This window comes from Dreissena polymorpha, chromosome 9 (assembly GCF_020536995.1).
Source record: "Dreissena polymorpha isolate Duluth1 chromosome 9, UMN_Dpol_1.0, whole genome shotgun sequence".
In the NCBI taxonomy this organism is placed as follows: domain Eukaryota; kingdom Metazoa; phylum Mollusca; class Bivalvia; order Myida; family Dreissenidae; genus Dreissena; species Dreissena polymorpha.
In genome coordinates, this window is record NC_068363.1 from 79,649,863 (window position 1) to 79,666,002 (window position 16,140).

At 35.2% G+C, this 16,140-nt stretch overlaps 1 protein-coding gene across 5 annotated transcripts in view; it reads right to left on the minus strand.

Moving 5' to 3' along the window:
* LOC127843595 (snake venom 5'-nucleotidase-like) overlaps window positions 1-16,000 on the minus strand; it is a 54,909-nt gene extending 38,909 nt beyond the window's left edge. For 3 of the 5 annotated variants that reach the window (XR_008032224.1, XR_008032225.1, XM_052373275.1), the window contains exons 1-4: window positions 15,910-16,000; window positions 3,679-3,864; window positions 2,954-3,040; window positions 1,852-1,991 (exon numbers count right to left, since the gene is read on the minus strand). Coding sequence is in view for 3 of the 5 variants with exons in the window: in XM_052373275.1 (XP_052229235.1) it covers window positions 1,852-1,991; window positions 2,954-3,040; window positions 3,679-3,850 (399 nt within the window). In the remaining 2 variants the exon portion in view is untranslated. The other 2 variants (XM_052373276.1, XM_052373277.1) reach the window with 2 other exon arrangements.
* Window positions 16,001-16,140: the final 140 nt, after the last annotated feature.

Genomic DNA, 16,140 nt, shown 5'->3' on the forward strand with positions numbered 1-16,140 from the left:
TAAAAAGATAACAGCAGTTATGATCAAAATTAACCTTAACTGTCCTTTTATAACAAATAATCTGCACAATCATGTTTGATAAGATTTGACAACATTATGTTTCATTGGGACTGATAATCATAAAGTTTTATAAATATTGCATAAACATAATTTTGTAAGGATTGACCATATTATTGTATGAGGATTGCACAATTATTTCCAATGTAATGTCTGCACAATGAAATAGGAAGCATTTGCTACCATTGATATGCAGCCACAGATGTTTCCAGATGTAAATCTTATTTAATTTTGTTTTACAAAAAGACAATTTCATCAAAAATGAGAGTTTTTGCTCTTGAAACAACCGAGACAATTTTTATCGCAAGTAACTGACGACTGCCCTTCGTTAACAGTTGGAAGGTGAGAAAGGCCATAAAAAATAGTTTTATTGTGAAAATATCCCCAAATACAAAGGATAACAAGCAAATTCGTTTAATTAATATCCCCCGCCAATATACCGTACTTCTGGACACAACAGTTTTCTGGACTGATGGACAACGCCAACGTGCATCATCCTCTTATCCATATAAATATATACTCATACCAAGTTTTAATGGTACTTCCAATATATCGCTCCGGGACACAAAAATGCTGGACGGACAGCGCCAAAACAATATCCCTCTGCCCATGGCGCGGGATAACAAGAGATGTGTTTGTCAGAAACACAATGCCCCCTACTGTTCCGCTTTGTGTTTTTTAAACCTTTGACCATGAAGGATGACCTTGACCTTTCACCACTAAAAATGTGCAGCTGCATGAGATAAACATGCATGCCAAATATAAGTTGCTATCTTCAATATTGCAAAAGTTATGGGAAATGTTAAAGTTTTCAGGCGGACGTACAGACTGAAATACACACAGACTGACTGACTGACAGACAGTTTAACTGCTATATGCCACCCTACCAGGAGCATAACAAGAGCTGTCAGAGGACAGCGCGCTTGACTATTCGAGTGCTTGACAGTATAACGTAAGCCATCATGGGGAAATTGTTCATATTCAATAATTTATTAGACGCTCTTTCAAAAATAAAAAAGAAAAAAAAAATTGGGGGGGTGGGGGTAGGGGGGGGGGATAGGGGGGTATAGGGTGAGAGGGGGGTATAATGTAGGGTGTGGTAATTTGGTTGGGGTCATGTTGGTAAACAAGTATGCAACATATAAAAGCAATATGTCAAAGGATATAGGAAATATTTGGGGTAGTACGCAAACTTTAACATAGATTTATCAATAATATACATATTCTAAGTATAAAAGGGGCAATAATTATGACAAAATGCTTGATAGAGTTGTCTGCTCTTGTTTATAGGTTGGGGTGATGTTGGTAAACAAGTTTTCAAAATATGAAAGCAATATGTCAAGGGACAATGAAAATAAGTGGGGTAGTACAAAAACTTTAACATTTGCTGCATATTCTAAGTGGAAAAGGGGCCATAATTATGACAAAATGCTTGATAGAGTTGTCAGCTCTTGTTTATAAGTTGGGGTCATGTTTGTTAACAAGTATGCAAAATATGAAAGCAATATGACAAGGGACAATGAAAATAATTGGGGTAGTACGAAAACTTTAACATTTGCACGCTAACGCTAACGGAACAGAAACGCCGATGCCGGGGTGAGTAGGATAGCTCCACTATATATATTTCATATATAAAAGTCGAGCTAAAAATGACACAAAAGAACGTATTTTGATACCTTAGAGCTAATGCATGCACATACAATTTAGCAATACCTTAACTCCATTCCAGTCCATTATTAACTTGATCATACCTTAACTCCATTCCAGTCCATTATTAACTTGATCAACCAATACCTTAACTCCATTCCAGTCCATTATTAACTTGATCAACCCGTTAGCCAAAGGCTTGTCGTTCAACTTGTCAGTTATGTTGCTCAGTAACCATGGGAACGAGCACTGCTCAACAAAATCTTCCAAATGGTCCACACCAAAATCTGTAACAATCAACAATCAAGTAAACAATTTGATACTGTTTTACAATGAAACGTTTAGCTTAGGACCAATAGTCTTGGAAGTTATATTATCACCATTAGTTTTGTTCACCCTCTCCCCTTACATCTCCAAACAACGACAAGCAAACCAACATTTACATTACCCAGATATAGTACATGGATTACCTAACAATCACAAAGTTGCTTTAAACTTATAGATGAATACATTTATATGTTTTCAAATTATCAAAGATTTTTCAGCAAACTAAAAAATGCTTATGACCAACATTTCCCTACCAGAAATCATCTACAAGATACCCATAAGATGACTATGAACACAGAAATTAATATAAATAAGCCGCATCCTGGGATAACCAGCCATAACCCTTTGCATGCTGGGAAATTTGTCGTCTGCTAAAATGTTGTCTGCTGAATTTTTAAAATTATCAGTTTCTTCAATTTTTTTCAAAGAATAGTATCAGAATAGCAAACAGATTGGATCCTGATGAGACGCCACAGAACTGTTCTGTGGCGTCTCATCTGGATCCAAACTGTTTGCAAAGGCCTTTAACATTCGGTTCCCGCACTGAAAGGGTTAATGCATGCGCATAAAGTATCGTCTGAGATAATTTAAACCTTAGAACTCAGAATAGGCTTATTAAGCACGACGCTTTCTGCCTAGAATGGATTTTTTATTGAGAAGTGTTCTCCTAAAAATGAAAAATTCCATTAAACTGGGAGGTATCTTCCATGATTAGGTTTGTGGACTGCACTGGGTAATCTGGTACAATGCTTTACGCACATGCATTAAATACGTATCTATTAAAAGTGGTAAAGGGTTTAATATGTATCTTAGTGGTAAAGGGTTAAGTCTGGTTTCCCAGAGCCCGGCAAATTAAGGGTCTGCTTCTTCCAATATAGCATTGTAAATTGTTATTGTATGATATTTGGCATCACCAACCCACCAAAATCATGGTTTCCATAGACTGCACAATGCACTGGGATGGAGTTCAACACAGGCTGCATCTGTGTTCCCTTTAGGAATATGCTCACTAGAAAAGAAATAATACATTTAGAGTACAACATCAGATAACAAACAGGGGATGCATCACTGCAGCGTCTTGTCTTGCTAGGTTATGAAGAGGGTTCGAATTGTGAAAACTGGCTTGTCCCTTCTTATGATAATTTCATTTAACAATCTGTTCAAAAGCATGTCAAAAACAACCTGACCTGCAATCAATACAATAGGAATAACACAGCAACAGATCAAAATTAAGTGCTAATGTAAATTCAAGGAACTAGATATTGCATACACAAACATTCTGACTAGTTTCATCAAGATTACCGGTAGATTCAAAATGTGGCCTCTCAAATGGTATCTATGAACAACAACTGGCAATGCACATTTGATGATCAAAGTATTGTAATTTTTCAGTCTGAAAACTTACAATTAATAAATCTTAAAAAAACTGATTTTCTTATTTCTTCCATTAATAAATCAACTCATTTCAAGACTGTCTATGCTGTTCATAGATTCTGGATTTTTAAACTTAAATTTGGGCGAAAAGTACTCTTATGTAAATCAGATTGAGTTAACAGAGGTATATGGACAATTTTCTTACGACCTATGATTGTGTAAGAGATTTTTATTTGTTTCACTTCCTACTCAACTGCTTTTCAAAGTACTCACTGAGTGAAGGGTTGAGGGCATCGCCACTGAAGAGAACCAGCGGGTTTTCATCGTGCAGCGTCTTCACATAGTGCGCCATCCTCGCTGCGCCACCTGCTGGCTCCAGCTTCTGAGGCTCAACGTTGTAAACATCATTGAAATGCAGGATTGTCAACTTCTTTGTGCTGCCCATGGTGGCGGTCAGTTCTACAATGGAGCAATTATGAAATTAATTAACCCTCTCCCGCTCAGAAGAAAAGTGAAAATGGTTATGTGCAGCCAGCATACAACCAGAAAGTCCTGCGAGTAACTTTGCTGCTCATTGCTTTTTGAGGCTTGGAAGTGAAGGCATTAAAACTTGAAACTAGCAAGAAATGTCTTAAGTTTAGTTTTATTTTCTTAGGGACTTTAAATGCATCAATGTGAATGGTAAAGGCTTTGGGCAAAGTCATAAATAAACATTATTTTGCTCTACTCCTTCCAAGCCTTACATTTATAGCACAGAGATGGCCTGTAAACAAAAGCTTTATCATAACGGGGCCCTAACCCGTTAAAAGTTTACACCTTTATGGTAAAAAGTCCTCTTTGCCAATAGCTCGATCTAGAGTCAATAGAACATCATACAGCGTAAATCACTGCATAACTGAATCATGATTAAGCCATAAAGACATACATTGTATATTACCCAGTATTGACAAACCCATCAAGATAATGTATATAACCCATTATTCACAAAGCCATATCACAAAGTCATAAAGACATAATATGAATATTAATTTACCTTGTATTGACAAATCAATAGACATTTTATGTATAATATCCAGCATTGACAAAGCCATTAAAACATACAATGTATTTAAATTAACCTTGTATTGACAAAGCCATAGACATGCCAAGAATAATACACATGTACATGTACCCAGTATTGACAAAGCCATAAAGACACAACGGATTTCAATAGAAGCAGATTCCTGGATTTTGATGCAAACAACAACACACAAAGAATTCCGATGCAAATTTTCTTCTTTGCTTGCCTTCATTTTGATGCAATAAATTCCTAACTAGCAAAACAGTGTCAATTATACACATCAAAAGACCCATGGTAATGACCCAGAAATGCTTATTATTGACACCACCCTTTTGTATTAAAACACAAGCACTATCCATTTAATGGACACCTAGGTTGTTGTTGTGCATATCTCAATTGCATTTACCTCCATGACTAATGAGAAAGAGTGCATTGTGATCAGAACATATAACAATAAGAACTATACCTTTGAGAAATGGCAGATAATCCACAATATAACTCTAACTAGTAATACATTCTCAATTTTAATTAACTCCAGTACATTTTTACTTGCTTTTATACCTTATTTTACATTTCCAAAATGCTTATTGCATGCTCATTCATCGAAAGTGCTTACATTGTTGTGATAATAGTGATTAATTCATTTTTAAATGGTCATAATATATAATCCTGTTACTTACATCTACAAACTGTTATTGAATAGCCCCAGCTCTCTTGAGATCAAACTAATCCAAGGCTTTTGATCTTAGACCAAGTGATTGAACTGTTCAGGTAAAGGAGATTGATACATTTTTCATGTGGCAATTGTGTAACAGTTTCAATCTACAAACTGCTTTAAAATTGACACAGCTCTCTGACACAGAGATCAAACCAATAAAAAATATTTCATTTAACGGACAATCTTGTACAACTTTAAGAAGCTAATGTTTTTGCTGATGTCTTGTTTTGACTCTTTTCTAGAGTAACAGGTGTAAATTTCTTTATTGACAGTGTTTAATCACTGTTGGTTTTGTTTTAAATGAGAAATATTATTGTAAGGCATTAATAGAAATAAAGTCTGTACAACTTTTAAACCTACATTCCCACCCCTTCCATATCACAGCAGTATACACATGACAGTAAGTGTTAATTAAAAACATGTTACCATATCAGTGTTTTTTCTTTTATCATTTTTGGGTATTGGGCACGGGCCCTTACGATTGGCACACATTGAGTTGTTTTGATTACAATTGGGCAATTGGTGTATTATATTTTTTGTGGAAAAATAATTTGAAACAAGGCTATTGTCAAGCAATATGGTCCCCTACTGGCTCCACCATTGTCAGAAATTACACCATTTTCAGATTATTTTTTTTATTTGGTTGCCATAGCAACCACAATTTTTGACGTAGGAACAAAATGAAATGACGTGCATACATGTAATGTCCATATTGCCATCTATCTATGTTGCAAGTTTCATGAAAAAATATGAAGAACTTTTTAAGTTATCGCAGGATCCAGTAAAATGTGACAGACAGACAGACAGACTGACTGACACACAGAATTCAAACCATAAGTCCCCTCCGGTTTCACCGGTAGGGAACAATAAAGAATACTGGTGTTGGCAAAATTAACTTCATGTTGCATTTTATTAGCAATTTTTTTAAACCTTCACTTGGATTTTTGTTAAATAATTAGACATGGTCTTTGATAAACTTTATGCCAACATGGTTGTTATTGTCATGAATGTATCAATGTTCGGAAACAATTTAATGTACAGTTTGAATTCTGAAAATTTCAGATCTGGGGTCACTTGACTTGTGTTTTCTTTTATCTATAGAACATACAAAGTACAACAGTTTTACAGTTGTTGTTCTAACTTTTACTGAAACAACTCAATCTGTTGAGACTCAAACAGAATTTTAATTCGACCATCAAACAGACTCGAAACAGTGGAGTCTTAACAAGTTCTAAATATCGAAGTTGAAAGGTTTGAAGAAAATCCAAAACAATGTACAGAAACAACTTTGTGAACAGGAAATGTTGCTGAAACGCCGTGGACATTACTCTATCAAAAATGTGAAAAAGCCAGTTGAAAAGCCGAAACAAAACACATTTAGCATCTCCGTTTAAAAGTAAATGAAAAAAAAATGCACAGACAGCTAAAAATTCTAAAAGATGAACTGCATCAACAGAATATGCTTAACAAGTGTCTCACAAGTGAACATTTAGATGTGAAGGAGAAATATGATGGTACATGTAGACCTGCCATGCAAGATCTGTCGAAAATGAACATAATTAATTGTAAAGATTGTTTAAATCAGAAATTAGACTATATGACCTGCAAAGTAGAAGTATATTTTAAAATTTTAGAAAATTATTTTAAAGCTCGCAAAATTCTGAAGTGCACATATGACGAGTTTTGTTCAAAGTATAAGTGTCATCTTGTCAGATTCACTACATGTCAATTCCAATGCATTTAAATGGTAACTGTTACTGAATCAAAGTGGTTATTGAGTTATTGTTACAGTCATGATTAAATCAGTTATAAAGTAATAGGATTTTTTCTGTACGTTTTTTTTCTTTCTGGAAGTTGATCGAAAACCCACTTGCACAATTTCAGAGTAAAAATTTCAGTTAATGTGAACAAACTACTTGTAAACTACTTTAAATCATTACTGTTTACTAAAATGAATAACTTTTAAGTAGAAAAAATTTGAAAAGATATACTTCTTTGTGTAGTGATATGAAATATCTTAAGTAGACTAAATATTAAACGAATGAGAGTTAGAATAAAGAAATTCGAACTCATGATTGCTGCCCAGTTACTTTTAAAGATGTATGTAATCTAAAAACTATTAAGCTTTTTTTTCAGAGATCATGTAGGAGCAGTACAAGGTCAAACCTGTGCAAGTATGAGAGAAGATCCGCGACCTGCTGAAACCCAGCAAATAAAAAAAAGTGCTATACTAAAAATAGTACCCTGGTGCTCATGTGTACATATTGTGTCATAATAGCTTAAAATAAGGCCAATCAAAAAATATAGGTCCGTTTGGGGTCTCCTTGGGAAAAAAACAGGGTCGGTAGGTAGATTTTTTTTTTTTTTTTTCGGGTACTAGAATGGAAGGCTACTGAAGCTCATAATAAGAAAAAACATATATATATATATGCTTTGTTTGCTTGATATTACATCTTATATGAACGGAACAATTTTTAATTTTTTTAATTTTTTGTTTTTTGTGACACCAATAAAAACTTGAGGGTCGGCGCCGATTCCGGAGACATGGTCAGAAGACCCGAAACGGACCTTTTTTTTTTGCCTAACTTCTGTGTCAAACCAGGTTTTAAGAATTTCCATTTATTATTATGTTTCTTTTGTTCCTTGCATATAGTTTAAGTTTTTACAGGGTTTGTGACTGTACATTACTGGACCTATTTGTATTTTTATTGCTTTGAATACTCTTTTTGAGGGTACTATACTGTTATTTTGCTTCTTTTTAAATATTTAATTAACTAACATTAAAAAAGCATTGTTTAACTTATAAAGACAGGCATGTTCTGCTCTGTAATGGCAAGTTTTTTTAAATAATTGACCTAGAAGATTTGTATGCATGTATTCTGTTTTGTAGACCAAGAATTTATTTTTCCTTTCAAGTGACCATGGTATAAGCTGGACAATTTTCCATGTTATACCAGGCATCCATGGAATATTAAACGTGGAAAACCCTGGAACATTTTCAGATTACATGCTGGCTGGAAAACCATGGAAAAAATCCATGTTTTTCCAGAAAACATGGAGTATTCGGACGGTATTTTTAATTTTTTCCATGCTGGCTGGAAAACCCTGGAAAATGTTCCAGGGTTTTCCCTTGCAGTCTGGAAATTGTTCCATGGTTATAATACCACTTAACCTGGAAAACCATGGAAACTATTCCAGGCTTTTCAACATACCATGTACAATTTTCCACCCTTTGAAAAAAAATATTGACGCTGGAAAAGGCTGGAAACTTAGTCCGAATACTCCTGTCCAGCCTCATATTTTCCATGGATATCCATGGAAAACCCTGGACAAAGTACACCTGGACATGACCCTCTCTAAAATGCGTACATTCCTTTACATGCTGATGCACAAAACAATCCAACACTGTATCAAAGAAATGATGACCATCTGATTTAATGGCATAGTTACACTCTAGAGTTTTTCAATAAATGTATTTAAAATAAAAATCTCCAATTATAACATGATGTGAATATTTTAAATTACAGACTTTGTTGATTACTCAAACAGTCCTAAATTGTTGGCAAAATTAGAGTTGGGACTAAATCATTCCAAATAAAATATTTTCTTTCCATTTTTGTTTCAAATCACACCAGACATGTTCCAGGGCTTGCACTAAGAAATAAATTTTGGAAGTCCTTACTTCCTGCCCTTTACTTATGGAAGTCCCAATCAGAAATGTCGGAAGTCCAAACAAATTAAATGGAGATGTTAACGGAATGTCAACTGTGTAAATGATCACAAACTCTTCCCATCCATTAAGGGTAACTGTGCATCTGTGAAAGTAACTAGATATATCATACATAAAGGAATGAATTTTATTTTTCTTTATTCACAAGCAATTAAAATAGTCAACAACAAAAAGTCACAATGAATCACACAATGCATAATAATACACAGGGCTTTCCTTTGACCCGAGCTCCCGGGTTTTGACGCTTGAAAATTACAGACGACCCTTGTTTGACTCGTGAGAAAATTACGTCATGCGTCACATTTGACCCGAGGGAATAAACCGACTTGCGTCAACGAGATCAAAAGATGTAAAGACTAAACAATAATTGGCTTGGGGCGGAGGCTTGGGGCGGAGTATCTCTTTTGGTAGATGCTAACCGTTATCGCCCGTTTCCAATCATTGAAGTACAAGTTCGCCCAGTAGGCAGAGTTTGGCCCTTTGAGAAATCTAGTAATGACCAATTGAAACACTGCTGGTTCAATGACGCGTATATCAACATTCCATTATTTATCACCGCGTTTGTTATCAGCTGTTTTCGGAAAAGGTCTAAATTAATGTACTAAACCCACCAAAACAGAATGGACTCATCCGAGTCGGTTTTAATTATATCCAATATATAATAATAACATCTATATCCACAATTCACTGTAAAGCATATTTTGAAAAATACTTCCACAATATGTCAGAATGTATTTCCAAAGCTGAATAAACCTAAACCTGTTTTACTTCATGTTTGCTCAGTTCAAATACGCACGAAAGTTATGCTGGCATATGTACTGTCTACAACGTCACATTACTGGCTTTGCATCAGAGTTGCTGAAAAGAACCATAGAACTGGTATAACTGACCTTGTGGCAAAGTGACAAATTTGGATGCTGCATGTGCTTATTAATTACAACATAGGCGTAATAATTGACCATTTTAGACGGCATAGAAAAATGGTGTGTTTGACGCACCTCTTCAGTGAAGATGGCACATGAAATAATAAAACCCGGATTTGAGCCATCCATGGTCAATTTTGATGAGTTAGTTTAAGGCGGAATTATCTATAAGCGAATAAAAGCACTGAAATATCATATTTCAAAATAATATGTCAACCAAACTATATATTGATTGTGTATTTGCTAGGTTACTTATTACTGTTTTTCATTTTCTGCAGTCAAACAAAATGCATATTTTTTTTCATGTGCAAAAGATGTATCACGACATGTTTGGACAGTCGTTTTTGGATTCGGTGTGGTTCGTCATTTTTAATTCATTTTCAACGTTCTTTATAACATTTTTATAGAATGACGAATACACATGCAGTATTACGGATGGTCTGAATGATAAAATTGTGCAGTGTACTCACAAGAAATTGCACATAGAAAGACAATAAAAAATAACAATAAGGTAGCTAGGGCTCGATGGGGTGGGCTATGCCCTCTTTTTCCTTTATCTTACAGTCTCAGACTCTCTGCTTAATTTCCCAGATTTCGAATTTGGGACAATTGACACCCCTGATATATATAAGATGTCAGTACCAGTGCGAGTGTTTTTTTCATATTGATTTCACTATCCTCACAATGTTGGTCACAATGTATGTTTACTGGAATATAAGAAATAAATGTTTAGATATTTGTTAATTTGTTGATTTTCATATATTATATCTCAGTAATAGTGTTTTATCCAGGCCGTTCTAGCGCGGCGCGGCGCCACGCCGCTTTTTTGAAGCGCCTCGCTGCCCCTTTCAAAGCAAATCAGCGCCACGCTGCCCTTTTCAAAGGCCGCCGCCCTGTTTTCCGCTGTGCGCGACCTTATTGATAACATCTTAATTGCCTCTTAACCAAGCTTCTAAGCCGACTATTATTAGCGAAGATTCGCGCGGTTGTGAATTCGTCATGAGTGAATAACCATGTGTAAATATCAATCAATAATTTCAGTGGCTTGTAACACTAATCGGTCCGGATACAATCGTGCACAGTTACTTAGGAGACTTGATGAAAACCTAGATGTTATTCACGTGGGAATTGTGCATTTCATGCATAATTCAGTTATATCAAAACATTTATTTTTACGCGTAATTAAATTAAAAAAAACACACCAGTTGTATCTGTAAAATATTGATTTGATTTCAATTTAATGCAAAACAGTTTTAAGTTAATACAAGAGTTCCGCGGTCGGAGATGACCGCATTGAAGCCGGATTTTTGATTTAAATGACAGGAAAGTACTTTTCGTGTTTTTGTCAATGCAATACTTAAATTACTGAAATATTGTTCAAAGGTCAAAATGAAATGTAAGTACTTTTCAAGGCATGAGCAAACCTTGTGTTATGTTTTGAATGCATGCATATACATGAACAACAATAACATTTAAGGTCACAAATATGAACTTGAATTGACAATTAGGAAAGTTTGATCTCAATTTTTTTATTAGCAAATTAGTAACATATTGTTTGAAGTTTCCATCAATTTCATTATCAAATGTAAGAAAATAAACTTAGATGAAATAATACTATTTATTGTTTTGCTTTCACATACCTACACAGAAATCCAGACATTTTTACATTCAAGGTCACAGTGACCTTGACCTTAGAATGAATGACCTTGAAATGACCAGTGGTCATCTAAGTGTGCTTGCAAACCTTCATGTCAAGTTTGAAGACTCTATGTCCAAGCATACCAAAGTTATAACAATTTTAACATTTTAACATTTAAGGTCACAGTGACCTTGACCTTCAAATGAATGACATTGAAATGACCAGTGGTCATCTTCTAGTACTGGCCAATCTTTATTTCAAGTTTGAAGACTCTAGGTACAAGCATACCAAAGTTATAACATGAAATAAGAATTTTAACATTTTTACATTCAAGGTCACAGTGACCTTGACCTTCAAATGAATGACCTTGAAATGTCCAGTGGTTACTTACTAGTTCTGGCCAACCTTCATGTCAAGTTTCAAGACTCTAGGTCCAAGCATACCAAAGTTATAACAACTTTAACATTTTTACATTCAAGGTCACAGTGACCTTGACCTTCAAATGAATGACCTTGAAATGACCAGTGGTCATCTGTTAATCCTGGCCAACCTTCATGTCAAGTTTGAAGACTCTAGGTCCAAGCATACCAAAGTTATACCATGAAATAAGAACTTTAACATTTTTACATTCAAGGTCACAGTGACCTTGACCTTCAAATGAATGACCTTGAAATGACCAGTGGTTACTAACTAGTTATGGCCAACCTTCATGTCAAGTTTCAAGACTCTAGGTCCAAGCATACCAAAGTTATAACAACTTTAACATTTTTTATATTGAAGGTCACAGTGACCTTGACCTTCAAATGAATGACCTTGAAATGACCAGTGGTCATCTGTTAATCCTGGCCAACCTTCATGTCAAGTTTGAAGACTCTAGGTCCAAGCATACCAAAGTTATACCATGAAATAAGAACTTTAACATTTTCGAGCACGCCGCCCGCCCGCCCCCCCGCCCGCCCGACAACATCAATCTATAAGCCGAGATTTTTTCGAAAAAAATCCGGCTAAAAAATTAACTTGCACTAAGCGGCGTACGGCCGTATATTACGCCCGATAATTGTTTCCATACGCCGATTACAAAACCCCATGACGTCCACTTTACTTCCTGAAAATTGGCCATACGCCGAAAATAGCAACCCGTGACATATTAAAGCTGTCGATTAAAATAACGCTCCGCCTCCTATCCAATACAATTGGCGCAGGCTCACAGTAGATGTGTGTTGATGAATTGTAGCAGACGACAATCTTAACGCGTTTGCTGTTCACGGTTAGGCAGACCGCGCTTAATTGGAGCACGTGCTTGTTTATTGTCACGATGTTTTGATTACAATAACGTGTGAATGTCGGCAAAGAAGTTGATACCCCGTCTTGGACCCTGTTTGGCCAAAAATTGTTAATTGTTGTAACAGTAGTAGGCCTGCACCATTGGTTCAATTAAGAACATTATGACCCGTATGTTACTTGTCAAAATATGTTAATTGACAAACACAGATATGAATTTTACCAAAATATTGAACTTGTACCACTTATCATTCGTGTTTAGAATGTCGCAACGTACGCTTTCCGATTTTGGCATTCCACTTTCTACGAAACATAAATTAGAAATTGATGCAAATTGCTTTGTAAGCAAAACCAAGTTTATATCAGAGACCAATTAACGTGTATTGAATTAATTGACAATGAACAAAAGACAGTACGGCGCCGTTCCTAGTTACACTTTTTGCGAAATAAAATGTACACAATACAACAAGTGGTCACGAAAGTTCAAAGTGAAAACAATACCCGTTTACAATTTTATGCCGCAACACTTTAATTTTAGTACATGCATATTTCATCATGTCATTTATTGTTAAGTTGTTCCTGAAAAAGAAGAGAAGGATAATGTAAAATTCTGTAAAAAAAACAACAACGAACAAATGAAAACAATGTCATTACGCAGAACTTTCTGACTATTCAACAAAGTGTTAGTGTTTGTGAATCTCCATTTAAGATGCATATAAAAGACTTGTTTGTGCAATGTGTGTAACGTTTTAAAAATAAATAATTGTTTTAGAGCGTAACTCATTTAACAGTATTCTAAGACTTTTTTGAAAAGCTATAGTTTGTATAAGATATATATCCTATGGTGTTTAATCTTGTTTTTTGTTACTACATGAAAATATAAAACACATAATAAAATATACATTCTGGATTTTGTTGGTTTAATTATTCAACAATAAATCTCAAAACTATACATACAATGTTTGTGTGTAACAAAGCTTGTTATTAAGTCACTATACAGATATATTTGTGCCCTTTTTATGGATGTCGCGCGCTAAAGTGCCCTTTTTTGAAATTTTGCACCACGCCCCTTTTTCTTCCTGTATAAAACACTAAGTAATTTGCTCAAAGTACAAAAGATCATTGACTCTCTTGCATTTTATAATGACTCATACAAATTTGATTTTGACTCTTGAAAATATGGTCCAAAGAGTCATTGATTCTTGATTTTTGAGGTCTAAGGAAAGCCTAGTCCATATAAGCGGACTGCCAGAGCCTTTGATATTTTTTGCTATGGCGGCTCTGGCAGTCCATATGCATCCCTTCATAAACATGGGTGCAGTTCAGTGCAACGAATCCCTGCGCTTCACTAAACAGACGTCGTTCGAGACAAATTAAGGAAAATAATGAATAAACTTCATGAACATGTTAAATTTACCTGAATGGCAACCTACGGATGTTATCATTTGCATGCACCCTATAAAAACACGACGATGTTTCAACACACTTTTCTCGCTGACATGTTTATGTTTAAATTTGAAACAGTGTATTCTGTATCGAATACCACATCGTTATCGACTTTATAGGCTGGATGACATAACCCGACAAACAAAATATTGGTGTACTGTGACCTAACCAATATTGGGTCAATTTTCCAATATGGCGGATACAGCGTACATAACGAAACCTAAGTCAATAAAATCAATTATTTCTTGCTTTAATGGTACCATGATGATGAGTTTGTGGTTAAGATAGGTAAACTTTAATAAGTTCTTGCAGTTTCAGTGTTCCTTAACCCTTGCATTTTTGTTAACATTTTGCACCCATGGACAAGAGAGAGCCCATTGGGCTATAAAGCTTAGAGTTGAATTATTGCAACTAAGGAAAGCCCTGAATACAGATTACAGACATAGACTGTTTGATATATCAAAGTTGATCTCTTAAGTTAAAAATATTCAGCAGACATTTCAAATTGTATCGCCAGCAATAAAATCAAATTCTAATTTACGTTTCGTCAAAAGTGGAATGCCAAAATCAGCAAGCGTACGTTGCGACATTCTGAACACTAATGTTACTTATAAGTGGTACAAGTTCAATATTTTTGTCAAATTCATAGCTGTGTTTGCCAATTAAAATATTTTGACAAGTTACAAACGGGTTGCAATGTTTTGGATTGAAACAATGGTGTAGGCCTTCTAACTGTTACAACAATTAACAACTTTTGGCCAAACAAGGTCCAAGACAGGGTCTCAACTTCTTTGCCGACATTCACATGTTATTGTTATCAAAACATCATGACAATAAACAAGCACCTACTCCAATGTAGCGCGGTCTGCTTAACCATGAACAGCGAATGTGTTAAGAATGTCGTCTGCTACAATTCATCAATACACAAGTGTCTACTGTGAGCCTGCACCAATTGTATTGGAAAGGAGGCAGAGTTAAGACTGTACTTTTTAAGAAGTACAGTGGCCATCATGGGGTTTTGTTATCAGCGTATGGAAACAATTATGGGGCGTAATATATGGCAGTACGCACTTTTATCAATACACAAGTGACTACTGTGAGTTGTATTGGAAAGGCGAAGTTAAGACTGATCGAGACGTGTGAAAAACAACTGCAGAAAGCAGTGTTGATTGAAGCTTTATTTTAATTGACAGCTTACTTCACGGGTTGCTATTTTCGGCGTATGACCAATTTTTAGGAAGTACAGCGGACGTCTTGATGTTTTGTTATCGGCGTATAGAAACAATTATTGGTCGTAATATATGGCCGTACGCCACTTAGTGCAAGCCCTGATGTGCAGCAAATTTAAGTGAATCTAATGCAACAGCCCTTGAAGCTTTAAGTATTTTTTTAGCTAATTACATAAAGTCTCTGCTTCCGTCTGTAATTGGACAAAACACATCATAGCTGGAAAACTTAATGTCATTTACACTCAGCTTCTCATGTGCAAACTTGGGAAAATTTTCACATATTCCAAAAATATCTGGGTTTTCATTCGCTAGGAATGCTTCCAACTGCAACCTTATTTGACAAACTGTCAATGTTTGTAAAGCCAATTATAAATGCTTGAGCAAATCATAAAAAAGCAAGCTAGACAGTACACATAGATACGAAAAGCACATCAGTGGAATCATGGAGTTAGACAGATATCAAATAAATAATTCTTACAGTGAGACAACTTCAGGAAGACAGTTATAATCCGATAAAACCAAGGAAAACGCTCCCCCAGAGCGCCTGTCTGCTACAGAGTGGTGATGGCTGTAAGCAGCTAAGATCTTTTCTTGCAAAAATAAACCTCTTGCAGTGTTGCTATTATTGGTTGGATTTAAAAATAAAAACACTTTTAAGATTAAGAAAACTTCAATATAAGAAAGATGAGAAAATTCATATACAACAATT